This window comes from Salmo trutta, chromosome 21 (genome assembly GCF_901001165.1).
Source record: "Salmo trutta chromosome 21, fSalTru1.1, whole genome shotgun sequence".
NCBI classification, from domain to species: domain Eukaryota; kingdom Metazoa; phylum Chordata; class Actinopteri; order Salmoniformes; family Salmonidae; genus Salmo; species Salmo trutta.
In genome coordinates, this window is record NC_042977.1 from 24,531,816 (window position 1) to 24,547,253 (window position 15,438).

At 45.2% G+C, this 15,438-nt stretch overlaps 1 protein-coding gene across 5 annotated transcripts in view; it reads right to left on the reverse strand.

Annotated features, from left to right (window-relative positions):
* Window positions 1-15,438, reverse strand: part of slc6a9 (solute carrier family 6 member 9) — a 90,283-nt gene that overhangs the window by 58,689 nt on the left and 16,156 nt on the right. The window contains exons 1-3 of one of the 5 annotated variants that reach the window (XM_029704848.1): window positions 8,634-8,852; window positions 8,057-8,190; window positions 6,740-7,011 (exon numbers count right to left, since the gene is read on the reverse strand). The exons of 1 other annotated variant lie outside the window; for it this stretch is intronic. In XM_029704848.1, the coding sequence (XP_029560708.1) occupies window positions 6,740-6,769 (30 nt within the window). In that variant the 5' untranslated portion in view covers window positions 6,770-7,011; window positions 8,057-8,190; window positions 8,634-8,852. Of the gene's footprint in view, window positions 1-6,739; window positions 7,012-7,996; window positions 8,191-8,633; window positions 8,853-15,438 lie in introns of those variants that run through there. 3 more of the 5 variants (XM_029704847.1, XM_029704850.1, XM_029704849.1) reach the window with 3 other exon arrangements.

A 15,438-nucleotide genomic window follows, 5' to 3' on the forward strand; every position in this document is an offset into this window, starting at 1 on the left:
GCCTCCTTCACTCACGCCGCCAAACTTACCCTAGTAAAACTGACTATCCTACCGATCCTCGACTTCGGCGATGTTATCTACAAAATAGCTTCCAATACTCTACTCAGCAAACTGGATGCAGTCTATCACAGTGCCATCCGTTTTGTTACCAAATCACCTTATACCACCCACCACTGCGACCTGTATGCTCTAGTCGACTGGCCCTCGCTACATATTCGTCGCCAGACCCACAGGCTCCAGGTCATTTATAAGACTATGCTTGGTAAAGCTCCACCTTATCTCAGTTCACTGGTCACGATAACAACACTCACCCGTAGCACACGTTCCAGCAGGTATATCTCACTGATCATCCGCAAAGCCAACACCTCGCCATTCATTCCAGTTCTCTGCTGCCAGTGACTGGAACGAATTGCAAAAATTGCTGAAGTTGGAGACTTTTATTTCCCTCACCAACTTTAAACATCAGCTATCTGAGCAGCTAACCGATCGCTGCAGCTGTACATAGCCCATCTGTACATTGCCCTCCCTATCTACCTACCTCATCCCCTTACTGTTTTTATTTTATTTACTTTTCTGATCTTTTTGCACACCAGTATCTCTACATGGACATCTTCATATGCTCATTTATCACTCCAGTGTTAATCTGCTAAATTGTAATTATTTGCTACTATGGCCTACTTATTGCCTACCTCCTCATGCCTTTTGCACACACTGTATATAGACTTTATTTTTTCTACTGTATCATTAACTTGTTTATTGTGTTATTGGCTTGTTTGTTTACTCCATGTGTAACTCTGTGTTGTTGTCTGTGTCACATTGCTTTGCTTTATCTTGGCCAGGTCGCAGTTGTAAATGAGAACTTGTTCTCAACTTGCCTACCTGGTTTTAAATAAAGGTGAAATACAAATAAAATAAAGGACATTTCTCCAAAAAGTATGATCTTTGTCCCAATGTGCAGTTGAAAACCGTAGTCTGGCTTTATTATGGCGGTTTTGGAGCAGTGGCTTCTTCCTTGCTGAGAGGCCTTTCAGGTTATGTCGATATAGGACTTGTTTTACTGTGGATATAGATACTTTTGTACCTGTTTCCTCCAGAATCTTCACATGTTCCTTTGCTGTTGTTTTGGGATTGATTTGCACTTTTCACACCAAAGTCATCTCTAGGAGACAGAACACGCCTCCTTCCTGAGCGTTATGACGGCTGCATGGTCCCATGGTGTTTATATACTGCTCAAAAAAATAAAGGGAACACTTAAACAACACATCCTAGATCTGAATGAAAGAAATAATCTTATTAAATACTTTTTTCTTTACATAGTTGAATGTGCTGACAACAAAATCACACAAAAATAATCAATGGAAATCCAATTTATCAACCCATGGAGGTCTGGATTTGGAGTCACACTCAAAATTAAAGTGGAAAACCACACTACAGGCTGATCCAACTTTGATGTAATGTCCTTAAAACAAGTCAAAATGAGGCTCAGTAGTGTGTGTGGCCTCCACGTGCCTGTATGACCTCCCTACAACGCCTGGGCATGCTCCTGATGAGGTGGCAGATGGTCTCCTGAGGGATCTCCTCCCAGACCTGGACTAAAGCATCCGCCAACTCCTGGACAGTCTGTGGTGCAACGTGGCGTTGGTGGATGGAGCGAGACATGATGTCCCAGATGTGTTCAATTGGATTCAGGTCTGGGGAACGGGCGGGCCAGTCCATAGCATCAATGCCTTCCTCTTGCAGGAACTGCTGACACACTCCAGCCACATTAGGTCTAGCATTGTCTTGCATTAGGAGGAACCCAGGGCCAACCGCACCAGCATATGGTCTCACAAGGGGTCTGAGGATCTCATCTCGGTACCTAATGGCAGTCAGGCTACCTCTGGCAAGCACATGGAGGGCTGTGCGGTCCCCCAAAGAAATGCCACCCCACACCATGACTGACCCACCGCCAAACCGGTCATGCTGGAGGATGTTGCAGGCAGCAGAACATTCTCCACGGCGTCTCCAGACTCTGTCACGTCTGTCACGTGCTCAGTGTGAACCTGCTTTCATCTGTGAAGAGCACAGGGCACCAGTGGCGAATTTGCCAATCTTGGTGTTCTCTGGCAAATGCCAAACGTCCTGCACGGTGTTGGGCTGTAACCACAACCCCCACCTGTGGACATCGGGCCCTCATACCACCCTCATGGAGTCTGTTTCTGACCGTTTGAGCAGACACATGCACATTTGTGGCCTGCTGGAGGTCATTTTGCAGGGCTCTGGCAGTGCTTCTCCTGCTCCTCCTTGCACAAAGGCGGAGGTAGCGGTCCTGCTGCTGGGTTGTTGCCCTCCTACGGCCTCCTCCACGTCTCCTGATGTACTGGCCTGTCTCCTGGTAGCGCCTCCATGCTCTGGACACTATGCTGACAGACACAGCAAACCTTCTTGCCACAGCTCGCATTGATGTGCCATCCTGGATGATCTGCACTACCTGAGCCACTTGTGTGGGTTGTAGACTCCGTCTCATGCTACCACTAGAGTGAAAGCACCGCCAGCATTCAAAAGTCACCAAAACATCAGCCAGGAAGCATAGGAACTGAGAAGTGGTCTGTGGTCCCCACCTGCAGAACCACTCCTTTATTGGGGGTGTCTTGCTAATTGCCTATAATTTCCACCTGTTGTCTATTCCATTTGCACAACAGCATGTGAAATGTATTGTCAATCAGTGTTGCTTCCTAATTGGACAGTTTGATTTCACAGAAGTGTGATTGACTTGGAGTTACATTGAGTTGTTTAAGTGTTCCCGTTATTTTTTTGAGCAGTGTATTTGCAGATGAACATGGTACCTTCAGGCGTTTGGAAACTGCTCCCAAGGATGAACCAGACTTCTGGAGGTCAACACTTTTTTTCTTAGGTCTTGGCTGATTTCTTTTGATTTTGCCATGATGTCAAGCAAAGAGGCACTGAGTTTGAAGGTAGGCCTTGAAATACATCCACAGGTACGCCTCCAATTGACTCAAATTATGTCAATTAGCCTATCAGAAGCTTCTAAAGCCATGACATCATTTTCTAGAATTTTCAAGCTGTTTAAAGGCACAGTCAACTTAGTCTATGTAAACTTCTGACCCACTGGAATTGTGATACAGTGAATTAATTATAAGTTAAATAATCTGTCTGTAAACACTTGTTGGAAAAATGACTTGTGTCATGCACAAAGTAGATGTCCTAACCGACTTACCAAAACTATAGTTTGTTAACAAGAAATTTGTGGAGTGGTTGAAAAACGAGTTTTAATGACTTTAATGACATTATCTGTGGAATAAAGACCAATACAAATATTTCTGTGAAAGGCTAATATTGTCCGATAATATCGGTCATCTTATTTATCGGTCGGGCTTTACGCGAGGTGGGGCTTTGAGTTGTGTTCTCCATTTGGCCGTTCCCAAGAGACGAGCAGGAGAGCAGCAGTCAGACGGGATGCTGCTCGTTGTCCTACCACATCTAAATGAGGTGCCGAGCAGACAAATGTGCAAATCCCTCACCCCACTCCCTTCCCCAACATATCTTCTCTCAAAGCATAAGACATCTAGATGTCTCGTAAAACGGTCTGCCAAAATGTCATGGCTGCCAATTCAGGGAAAGTGAGCCCAAAAGCTATAAAAGATGTTAGAGCTATTCAAAAGATAAGGCCTTCCTTAGAAAGGTTGGAAAGAGTCAGACTTGGGTTTCTAAAGCACAATTGCAAGCAAAATGATACCAGCCTGTCCATGCTATGTAAAAACTCTGCTTGAATAGATAGAAAACCAGGAAAAACTATTTTAGCAGCAAGGGAAATTAAGTATACAACGTCTAAAACATAAATTGGGTTATGTATAACTATCAGTATATACACTGTATATACAAAAGTATGTGGACACCCCTTCAAATTAGTGGATTCGGATATTTCAGCCACACACGTTGCTGACCAGTGTATAAAATCGAGCACACAGCCAAGCAATCGCCATAACATACACTGGCAGTAGAATGGCCTCACTGAAGAGCTCAGTGACTTTCAATGTGGCACCGTCATAGGATGCCATCTTTTCAACAAGTTCATTTGTCAAATTTCTGCCCTGCTAGAGCTGCCCCGGTCAATTGTAGGTGCTGTTATTGTGAAGTAGAAAGTCTAGGAGCAACAGCGGCTCAGCCGCAAAGTGGTAGGCCACAAAAGCTCACAGAACGGGACTGCTGAGTGCTGAAGCGTGTAAAAATCGTTTGTCCTTGGTTGCAACACTCACTACCGAGTTCCAAACTGCCTCTGGAAGCAAAGTCAGCACAAAAACTGTTTGTCTGGAGCTTCATGAAATGGGTTTCCATGGCTGAGCAGCCACACACAAGCCTAAGATCACCATGCGCAATACCAAGCATCGGTTGGAGTGGTGTAAAGCTTGCCGCCATTGGACTCTGGAGCAGTGGAAACGCGTTCTCTGGAGTGATGAATCACGCTTCACCATCTGGCAGTCCGACGGACGAATCTGGGTTTGACGGATGCCAGGAGAACGCTACCTACCCCAATGCATAGTGCCAACTGTAAAGTTTGGTGTAGGAGGAATAATGATCTGGGGCTGTTTTCATGGTTCAGGCTAGGCACCTTATTTAAAGTGAAGTCATATTTAAAGCAACAGCATACAATGACATTCTAGACAATTCTGTGCTTCCAACTTTGTGGCAACAATTTGGGGAAGGCCCTTTCCTGTTTCAGCATGACAATGCCCTTGTGGACAAAGCGAAGTCCATACAGAAATGGTTCGTCAAGATCAGTGTGGAAGAACTTGACTGGCCTGCACAGAGCCCTGACCTCAACCCCATCAAACACCTTTGGGATGAATTGGAATGCCGACTGCAAGCGAGGCCTAATCGCCCAACATCATTGCCTGATCTCACTAATGCACTTGCGGCTGAATGGAAGCAAGTCCCCACAGCAATGTTCCACCATCTAGTGGAAATCCTTCCCAGAAGAGTGGAGGCTGTTATAGCATTAAAGGGGGGACCAACTCTATATTAAAGCCCATGAAATGTTCGACGATCAGGTGTCCACATACAGTAAATACTTTTAATCATGTAGTGTATGTAATGCAATATACTGTATGCAAGGGAGCCGAGGCCGTGAAGCAGTGACAGTTAGTGATGGCGGGAGAAGGGTTCGGTCCTGTGGAATGACTAGCATCACTGTCTGTCAGTAGAAGACAACAGACTCAGCCATTGCGACTGGAGCATGGGGGAACCAATCACAGAAGGGGAGGGAAATGGAGGGGAGGATGTTTGGCTCTTATCTACCTTTGACTTCACGTTTGGACCTCAAGGTTCGACCTCAGGGTTTGACCTTACTCATTCAACCTTACTTTTTTCCTGTCCAGATAAGAGAGGTTTTCCATTCTATCTCTATCTCTTTTTCTGTTTTACTAACAGCAGTGTGAAATTTGAAGTTTGAAAACGTTGTTGTGAAGAACATGTGATGTTGTTACTGAGGCCTTGGTCTGAGCATATTTACAGCCAGGGACACACTGTCCAGACAATTAGAGAAGTGGCTGCTGCAAAAGCCACATCGGCCAAGTCAAACAATCAGCCTGTAGTATACCTGCTTGACAGACACATGGGTCCGATTGGGCAAAGCCACACAAGGTCCAGCTACTTCAGTACAACTACTATAGCCAGCCACTATCCCCAGTATTTCTTAGAAGCCAATCATCTTCTCAGTAGTTAAACATCGAAAAGGATGAAGGCATGGCATACAAGATTAGAGATGGTCAAAACCAGTTTCTTACAAACTATGTAAACATAAGACACATAGACAATACATAAAAAGACAAATGAAACTTCAGAAATTCAAGCTAGCGTCTTGTAGAATCACATCGATCAAGTACAGGTAACACCTTGTTGACGACGATAAATAGGGTAGGCACGTCTTCAAATGACAGGCTGAACCAAAATAAAAAATATTCACACAAAATACTACTAAAAGAGCATTCAAATGAAAGTGATATTTATTGACTTTATCCCAAGTAAATGTATAATCAAAATGACCTTCCAAGCTCTTTGGTTCATATACAATAATCTTTTTATTTTGAGTGTGAAACAATCATTTCATTTTCCTTTGATCAAATTATTAAATATTTTTGGGAGGACAGAATATATAGCCTTTTCAGTTCCCAATTGGATTCTCTCTAACACAGTACAACTGTGACACTATTAACATAAGAAATGTAGACAGTAGGTCTACAGTAAAAAATTACTACAAAACTTGGGAAATTACACAAACTTTACTTCACTACTGGCTGTGCAGTAGCTGGTGACAGCTAATGAGACCTCCACATTAAATCATGTTACAAATGTTTCTACAACTAGCTAGAATTCTAACTATATTTACTTTCTCTAATGAACATAGTTAGCAACAATAAAAATGGTAGACATGCTTTTATTTAATTAGCCTACATTTTGTTAGGTAGGCCTATAGGCCTCTTCAATTCACCTCCAGTTAGCTGATCCTTGGAACATCTCTGTACAGAGCTCATAAGGGGAGCATAGGGTCAACTGATGGTCAACAGCTGTACACTGCTATTCGTCATCAATGACAACAATACTGCTCATGTGAGTAGCTTCAACAAAAACTGATTTCAAATCGGACAAAAAGAACACTCTGTCTCTGTCAAGGTGTGTGAGGAGATCAGTAATGTGGAGGGGGGAGGGCTGAATAGAAATACAAACAAAAACTCCAACTCACCACAATCACCGAAAATGGCTTTTCCTCCATGCTTCAGTCAGGGGGGCGCTTTCAAGTGGAGGGACCTCTTTCTCTTTCGTGACGATGTGGTCTATGTCTGTGCTGCTGTGTGTCTCTTTTTGGAACTCGTCTTCTTCTGGACACTGGTGTGTTTCAGTAGCAGCAGCTCGCGTGCGACTTCGCCCCGTTGCTCACTCGATTCCCTTGTTTCAGACCGCAGCTGAAGTGGCGTCTTTGCTTTGTGTTAATTCTCCCCTAATCCAGGAACGTTTCTATGCAGTGAAACAGACATGTGACAAGAAGGGGGGTGGAGGCAACACTTTAAGTTCCTTTCCCAATTTCAAACAATTTAATCACTGGAAAAATGTAACTTTTGTCCCTCCCTGTCTAAATGTTCAGGACACTTGTTTTTAGCTGACCACCAGTGGTGCTGATATCTCTCCAGATAGGAGAGAAAACTAGATGAGCATTTTCCTGAAAACCCATCACTGAAACAATGTGCTATTGTACAAACAGATGACTCTACTGTTGGTAAAAAGCTCTGACTTCTCATTGACTGCACATTGCACAACAAGTGCAGAGAGCAGTAATCAAAATTAACCCAAGAACATGTGAAATTAACAGTGTATATAAATACTTCTCAGCATAAATTGGTTTGTAACTTTATTTTGCATTTTTCTATTTGATTCAAGTATGTGACAAATGTTAAATTGTTCAACTCAAACACTATATTTGAAGCACTTTGAAATACATTTGGCTACTCTCTGTATCAGGGGAGGACTGTTAATCCTATAAACAAAATAATTTCATGGGAAAATGCAAAGAAAATCACTATAGCAAAAATGTGTTAAATTGAATTACCCAACAACATGACAATACAATTTATCTAAGTGTTATTACAGCATTTTTTATATATAAAATACATTTTAAAAAGGCTTCCAGGAAATATGGGCATTACAAAGCTACTATGCACATTTATCCTTAAGGGGGAAAAGTACAACGAAGTAACACACAGTTAACATATTTAAGCTGATCTATAACCTGTTTTTCAAGTACTGAATGACAAATGTTTGGCATGTTTTTGCGTAGGTACAATGTTATATAATATATCCGGAACCTAATCCAAACAACATAGCCTACTTCTGAAGTCAGGACCCTCAGGCAAAACAACATAATATGACAGTTGTAACTTGTAGCTTCACCAGCTTCACATCTCCCAGGTCATACTTGTCTATTTTACACTCGCCAGGTCTTTACCTCTTCAGCCAGGCCTTTACCTCTTCAGCCAGGCCTTTACCTCTTCAGCCAGGCCTTTACCTCTTCAGCCAGGCCTTTACCTCTTCAGCCAGGTCTTTACCTCTTCAGCCAGGTCTTTACCTCTTCAGCCAGGTCTTTACCTCTTCAGCCAGGTCTTTACCTCTTCAGCGTCAATGCTTTGGGAGTCTGTTGACCTGACATACCACAGTGTGGTAGGATACCAAGGCTACTTAGTTAAACTGAGGACAAGACTAACTCAGCAAATGGGAGTCTGACCAACTGACCACTATATTACACTGCCTAGTAGACTATATTCATCATAGTGCTATAATATATTTATTCTACAAAGTACTACTTGTGTAAGCTACTTTAAAAAACGAATTTTATCTTACTGTTTTTGAGGGACATACATCAAATCCAAATCATAAACATGACCACAGCAATTCAGCCAAGGCACTTTCTACCATAGGCCTACTTCTCTATCAACACTGCATCAAGAGCATGCTGTAAAAAGGTTTGCCAAATATAGCTCCCGTTCAAATGTAACGCATAGATAAATCAAACATGCTCCGTGGCCAAATGTTGAACCCAATGCAACAAAGAAACATTTAAATATTGATTAAAAATCAAGTCTTACCATCACAGAAGTAGCAATGCCCCTCAAAGAGAACAAGGTTTGGGTTTTACCAGACAGCGTAGGCTTTAAAAGGAACTACTAGATAAGATAGGATGTCAGGCTCAACAGTGAGGAACCAACTGGTCTGCAGAGTGTACCGTCCTGTAACTATCCCACGCTCTCCACTCAGTTAGTTCTGTTAATTTCCCTTAGGTCTGCTCTAGTAGTACATATGAGTGTTGCGCCACAACCATTGGAAACCCCTGGGAGGAGTGAAAAGAGGTTATTGGTGGAAAAATACAGGTCTGGTCTCCTTTCTTGTGTTCTCAATCTGAACACCCATTGCTGAGAATGAGTAGACTATGTCCAAATCATCTATTTATTTCTTTGACTAGCCTATATCTAACTGCATCGATGTAGAAATGTTCCTGCTGACAATGTAAAAAGGATTAAATAGGCAGTGATTAAGCCTAGCATTTCTTAGAATATTGGGAAACAATTTACAACATGATGTGTTTTTTACATTGTCTGAAAGTAGACACTCAGGAGATACAAAATGGTATATCATACACCACACATTCCCAGTGGGTCAGAAGTTTACATACACTCAATTAGTATTTGCGAGCATTGCCTTTAAATTGTTTAACTTGGGTCAAACATTTCGGGTAGCCTTCCACAAGCTTCCCAAAATAAGTTGGGTGAATTGTGGCCCATTCCTCCAGACAGAGCTGGTGTAACTGAGTCAGGTTTGTAGGCCTCCTTGCTCGCACATGCTTTTTCCCCAAAGATCTCTATAGGATTGAGGTCAGGGCTTTGCGATGGCCACTCCAATACCTTGACTTTGTTGTCCTTAAGCCATTTTGCCACAACATTGGAAGTATGCTTGGGGTCATTGTCCATTTGGAAGACCCATTTGCGACCAAGCTTTAACTTCCTGACTGATGTCTTGAGATGTTGCTCAATATATCCACATCATTTTCCATCCTCATGATGCCATCTATTGTGTGAAGTGCAACAGTCCTGCAGCAAAGCACCCCCACAACATGATGCTGCCACCCCCGTGCTTCACGGTTGGGATGGTCTTCTTCAGCTTGCAAGCCTCCCCCTTTTTCCTCCAAACATAACAACGGTCATTATGGCCAAAAAGTTATATTTTTGTTTCAGTACAATCTTTGTCCCCATGTGCAGTTGCAAACCATAGTCTGGCTTTTTAATGGCGGTTTTGGAGCAGTGGCGTCTTCCTTGCTGATCGGCCTTTCAGGTTATGTCGATATAGGACTCGTTTTACTATGGATATAGATACTTTTGTACCTGTTTCCTCCAGCATCTTCACAAGGTCCTTTGCTGTTGTTCTGGGATTGATTTGCACTTTTCGCACCAAAGTACGTTCATCTCTAGGAGACAGAAGGCGTCTCCTTCCTGAGCGCTATGACAGCTGCGTGGTCCCATGGTGTTTATACTTGTGTACTATTGTTTGTACAGATGAACGTGGTACCTTCAGGCATTTGGACATTTCTTCCAAGGATGAACCAGGCTTCTGGAGGTCTACAATTTTTTTCTGAGGTCTTGGCTGATTTCTTTTGATTTTCCCATGATGTCAAGCAAAGAGGCACTGAGTTTGAAGGTAGGCCTTGAAATACATCCACAGGTACACCTCCAATTGACTCAAATTATGTCAATTAGCCTATCAGAAGCTTCTAAAGCCATGACATCATTTTCTGGAATATTCCAAGCTGTTTAAAGGCACAGTCAATTTAGTGTATTTAAACGTCTGACCCACTGGAATTGTGATACAGTGACTTATAAGTGAAATAATCTGTCTGTAAACAATTGTTGGAAGAATTACTTGTGTCATGCACAAAGTACATGTCCTAACCGACTTGCCAAAACTATAGTTCGTTAACAAGAAATTTGTAGAGTGGTTGAAAAACAAGTTTTAATGACTCCAACCTAAGTGTATGTAAACTAACCGACTTCAACTGTACATTACACCTAATCTCGTTCCTGACACTGTCACGTCCTGACCAGCAGATGGAGCTATTGTATTAGTTTTGGGGTCAGGACGTGGCAGTTTTTTGTGTGTGAATGTTTGTGTTGGTGATTGGGACTTCCAATTGAAGGCAGGTGTGTTGAGTTGCCTTTGATTGGAAGTCCTATATAGGTGTGTGTGTTTTTCTTTGGGGTTGTGGGTAGTTGTTTTTGCACTGCTTTTAATAGCCTGCAGAACTGTTGCACTGTCGTGAGTATCTCTTATTGTTTTGTCAAGTGGATGCTTTACTCCTTTTTCTTTGAAATTAAAATATGAGCATCCATATTCCCGCTGCGTCTTGGTCCTCTTCTCTTCAGTACGAATCTTGTGACAGAACTACCCACCACCAAAGGACCAAGCAGCGGAAGAGGAAGAAGCCACAGGAGGACTACTGGAAGCAGCGCGCTCGGGAGGAGATGGATTCCTGGTCGCTGGAAGTATTGGAGGAGAGGATTGACTGGACATGGGAGCAGTTGCGGGCCCACTGTGACAACCTGCCTGGGAGGCAGGTAGAACCCGAGAGGCAGCCCCAATAATTTTTTGGGGGGGGGCACAAGGGCTATTTGGCGGGGCGAGATTGGAGCCCCAGGCCAGCTCCCCGTACCCTTGTAGGGCAGACTGGACAGGTCCCGTGCTTTGGGGTTGGGGCTGTGGTGAGGCCTGGGATTTTCAGGCCGGTAGGCACAGTACCAGCGCCCCGCATGTGCCAGGGCGAAGTAGGCATCGAGCCGGAAGGGGTGATGCCAACCCTGCGCTCAAGACCGCCAGTGCGCCTCTACGGTCCGGTGTTTCCCGCCATACGCACTAGCATGGAGGTGCGTGTCTCCAGGCTGGCACGTCCAGTACCAGCCCCACGCATCAGGCGTCTAGTGCGTCAGCCCAGCCCCGCCAGTCAAGAGTCACCTGAGCTGCCCGCCAGTCAAGAGTCGCCTGAGCTGCCCGCCAGTCAAGAGTCGCCTGAGCTGCCCGCCAGTCAAGAGTCGCCTGAGCTGCCCGCCAGTCAAGAGTCGCCTGAGCTGCCCGCCAGTCAAGAGTCGCCTGAGCTGCCCGCCAGTCAAGAGCCGCCTGAGCTGCCCTCCAGTCAAGAGTCGCCTGAGCTGCCCGCCAGTCAAGAGTCGCATGAGCTGCCCGCCAGTCAAGAGTCGCCTGAGCTGCCCGCCAGTCAAGAGTCGCCAGAGCTGCCTGCCAGTCAGGAGCCGCCAGAGCCGCCCGCTAGTCAGGAGCTGCCAGAGCGGCCCGCTAGTCAGGAGCTGCCAGAGTGGCCCGACTGCCCGGAGCTGCCAGAGTGGCCCGACTGCCCGGAGCTGCCTGAGTGGCCCGACTGCCCGGAGCTGCCAGAGTGGCCCGACTGCCCGGAGCTGCCAGAGTGGCCCGACTGCCCGGAGCTGCCTGAGTGGCCCGACTGCCCGGAGCTGCCAGAGTGGCCCGACTGCCCGGAGCTGCCAGAGTGGCCCGACTGCCCGTAGCTGCCAGAGTGGCCCGACTGCCCGGAGCTGCCTGAGTGGCCCGACTGCCTGGAGCTGCCAGAGTGGCCCGACTGCCCGGAGCTGCCAGAGTGGCCCGACTGCCCGGAGCTGCCAGAGTGGCCCGCCTGTCCTCCGGCCCAGCCCGAGTGGCCCTCCTGTCCTCCGGCCCAGCCCGAGTGGCCCTCCTGTCCTCCGGCCCAGCCCGAGTGGCCCTCCTGCCCTCCGGCCCAGCCCGAGTGGCCCTCCTATCCTCCGGCCCAGCCCGAGTGGCCCTCCTGTCCTCCGGCCCAGCCCGAGTGGCTCTCCTGTCCTCCGGCCCAGCCCGAGTGGCCCTCCTGTCCTCCGGCCCAGCCCGAGTGGCCCTCCTGTCCTATGGCCCAGCCCGAGTGGCCCTCCTGTCCTCCGGCCCAGCCCGAGTGGTCCGTCTGCCAGGGTCAGCCCAAGTGGCCCATCTGCCCGGCGCAGCTAGCGGCGCCACCGAAGAGGGCGACGCCGAAGGTGGAGCGAGGTCCACGTCCTGCACCTGAGCCACCTCCAGGATAGGTGGGTTGTGGACGGAGGGTGTAGCACAGTGCCGTCATTGACGGCAGCCACCCTCCCTTCCCTCCCTTATTGTTTAGGGGTTATTGTTTAATGGGTTTTTGTTGGGGATTTTTTTGTTGTTGTGTGTTTTCTGTTGGTAGGTGCATTCCGGGGTCTGCACCTTGAGGGGGGGGGGTACTGTCACGTCCTGACCAGCAGATGGAGCTATTGTATTAGTTTTGGGGTCAGGACGTGGCAGTTTTTTGTGTGTGAATGTTTGTGTTGGTGATTGGGACTTCCAATTGAAGGCAGGTGTGTTGAGTTGCCTTTGATTGGAAGTCCTATATAGGTGTGTGTGTTTTTCTTTGGGGTTGTGGGTAGTTGTTTTTGCACTGCGTTAAATAGCCTGCAGAACTGTTGCACTGTCGTGAGTATCTCTTATTGTTTTGTCAAGTGGATGCTTTACTCCTTTTTCTTTGAAATTAAAATATGAGCATCCATATTCCCGCTGCGTCTTGGTCCTCTTCTCTCCACTACGAATCTTGTGACAGACACTTCCGCCCAAATACACGGAAGGTCAGTAGGACCAATCCATCAAACGTGGCCTTCATTAGTTAGTGTTAGGTTTAAAAATTACATTTTTAGCTTTATTTAACTAGGCAAGTAAGAACAAATTCTTATTTACAATGTCGGCCTACCCCAGCCAAACCCTAACCCGGACGATGCTGGACCAATTGTGCACCTCCCTATGGGACTCCCAATCACGGCCGGTTGTGATACAGTCTGGAATCAAACCAGGGTCTGTAGTGATGCCTCTAGCACTGAGATGCAGTGCCTTAGACCGCTGCGCCACTCGAGAGCCCCAAGATAAATTGTGGAAATGGGCAAGGTTAAGCCATAATTATGACTTTTTGACTGTATTAAGTAGTAACGGTGACAAAAACTTTACTCAGTAAAGGTAATTCCTATAGAATTCTATGGTCACTCCCCCTAAGGACAACTTTGAATGGTTGATATCCTAGGTTATATGTGCAATAGCCTGGGGACAACGTTACACCAAGAAACACTTACCTTGATGAAAGCACCCAACCTAAAGAAATTTAAAGTGTATTTTCTTCTGGAACCAAGTTACATGTTCCTCAGTACACAAACACGCACGCAACAACAACGAGCCATACCGCACGATGCTGGGCCCAGTCACATTGACCCACTCCCCTGCTGAAAGATCAGCCACAAAATGTCTGCACCAGTGTAATAGGTTATAATCAAGCCCTGGTCTCCAGCATGGGAACAGAAGAATAATACCTGGTGTGGTGGTCTCAAGTTGGACTACCCCAAATCATCTTGTTTCTGACACACACACACACACACACACACACACACACACACACACACACACACACACACACACACACACACACACACACACACACACAAAACACAAAACACAAGCTTTGCAGGTCCATCACCCATTTAAATACCTCTCACACCCTACAGTAACCTGTGGATCATGAGAGAACGTTCATAAATCAGCAGAATGTACATTCATTCATAACACATCCATAAAGACTGATTTAAAGTCAGACCCCTTTGGTCATTCATAACCCATACATAGAGGCTTAATGATGTAAACACAAATGTACTAACACTTAGGGAAGTATCACTAACAGCTAAAACAAATAAACACAAGACATGTTCAAACTATACATTTCCTTTTATTTTTACATTTTAAAACAATACAAATACATGAAGTTCTTAAAAGTTCAGCAATGCAATTACATTGAACATTAGACAGGGCTGTGAATAGTGTAGCTTGTCAAATGGATTAAATTGTTGTTTTTTTGCTCATCAATCTAAACACAATACCCCTGAATGACATTGTATGTAGATTGTGTGTAGATTGATGAGCAAAAAAACAACAATTTAATCAATTTTAGAATAAGACTGTAATGTAACAAAATGTGGGAAAACTGAAGGGTCTGAATACTTCCCGAAGGCATTGAATATATTTTTAGGAACTCAGTTGGGGTCTCAACTTACTGTTTAGAGTTTTAATAGTAGAATACACAAGGTGCGGTTTCGAAATTTGGTTGTGCATCAGAAGTTTTTCTCTTGTTATGTCAGTCACTAACAGTCACTCAATAAGCCCTGTAAGTTAGTCCAGCCAGCTACAGTATCTAAACTTGTAGTAATCATGAATGAATACCGACCGGGCACACAGGGCACGTGCCCAGAGCCCCTGACCTCCAGGGGGCCCCATTGATTTTTTTTGTCATTGTCACTCAGATATCATGTTAACATGGCATAAGTCATAGCAAAGTGTGTAGAATAGCAGGAAATTGTTTTGCCAACAAGGTGAAGGGGGTCCCCCAATAAAATCTCACTTAGGGCCTACCAAAAAGGGGCATCTTTTAAAAACATGACCTTGGATCACAGGAAAACACTGAATTTCTGAAAAGGTTTAAGAACCTCTGACATAGACCATATCTATGAGATCATCAGGTCCTAGATACACTTGCCGGGAACACATCTTACTCAATGCTCTCTTTTCTGAGTAGACCTTAACTTAGGCTAACTTATTGATATTGAGATGGCTCATGTTCGGAAGAGAGAGGACTGTATTTCAGGAGGAATTGTGGGAGTAATGACCAAAGGTCAACATCTAGCCTGATAACTACATATTTGCAAATAGGCCAGTGGTTCCTTGTTAAGTCAACTTGTATCCCTCTAATTAAAAGGTGTAGTGAGGCAGCTAAGCTGAAATATCCATAACGATAGTTAATTTTGTGTAAAAAGCACCAAGTGGGTC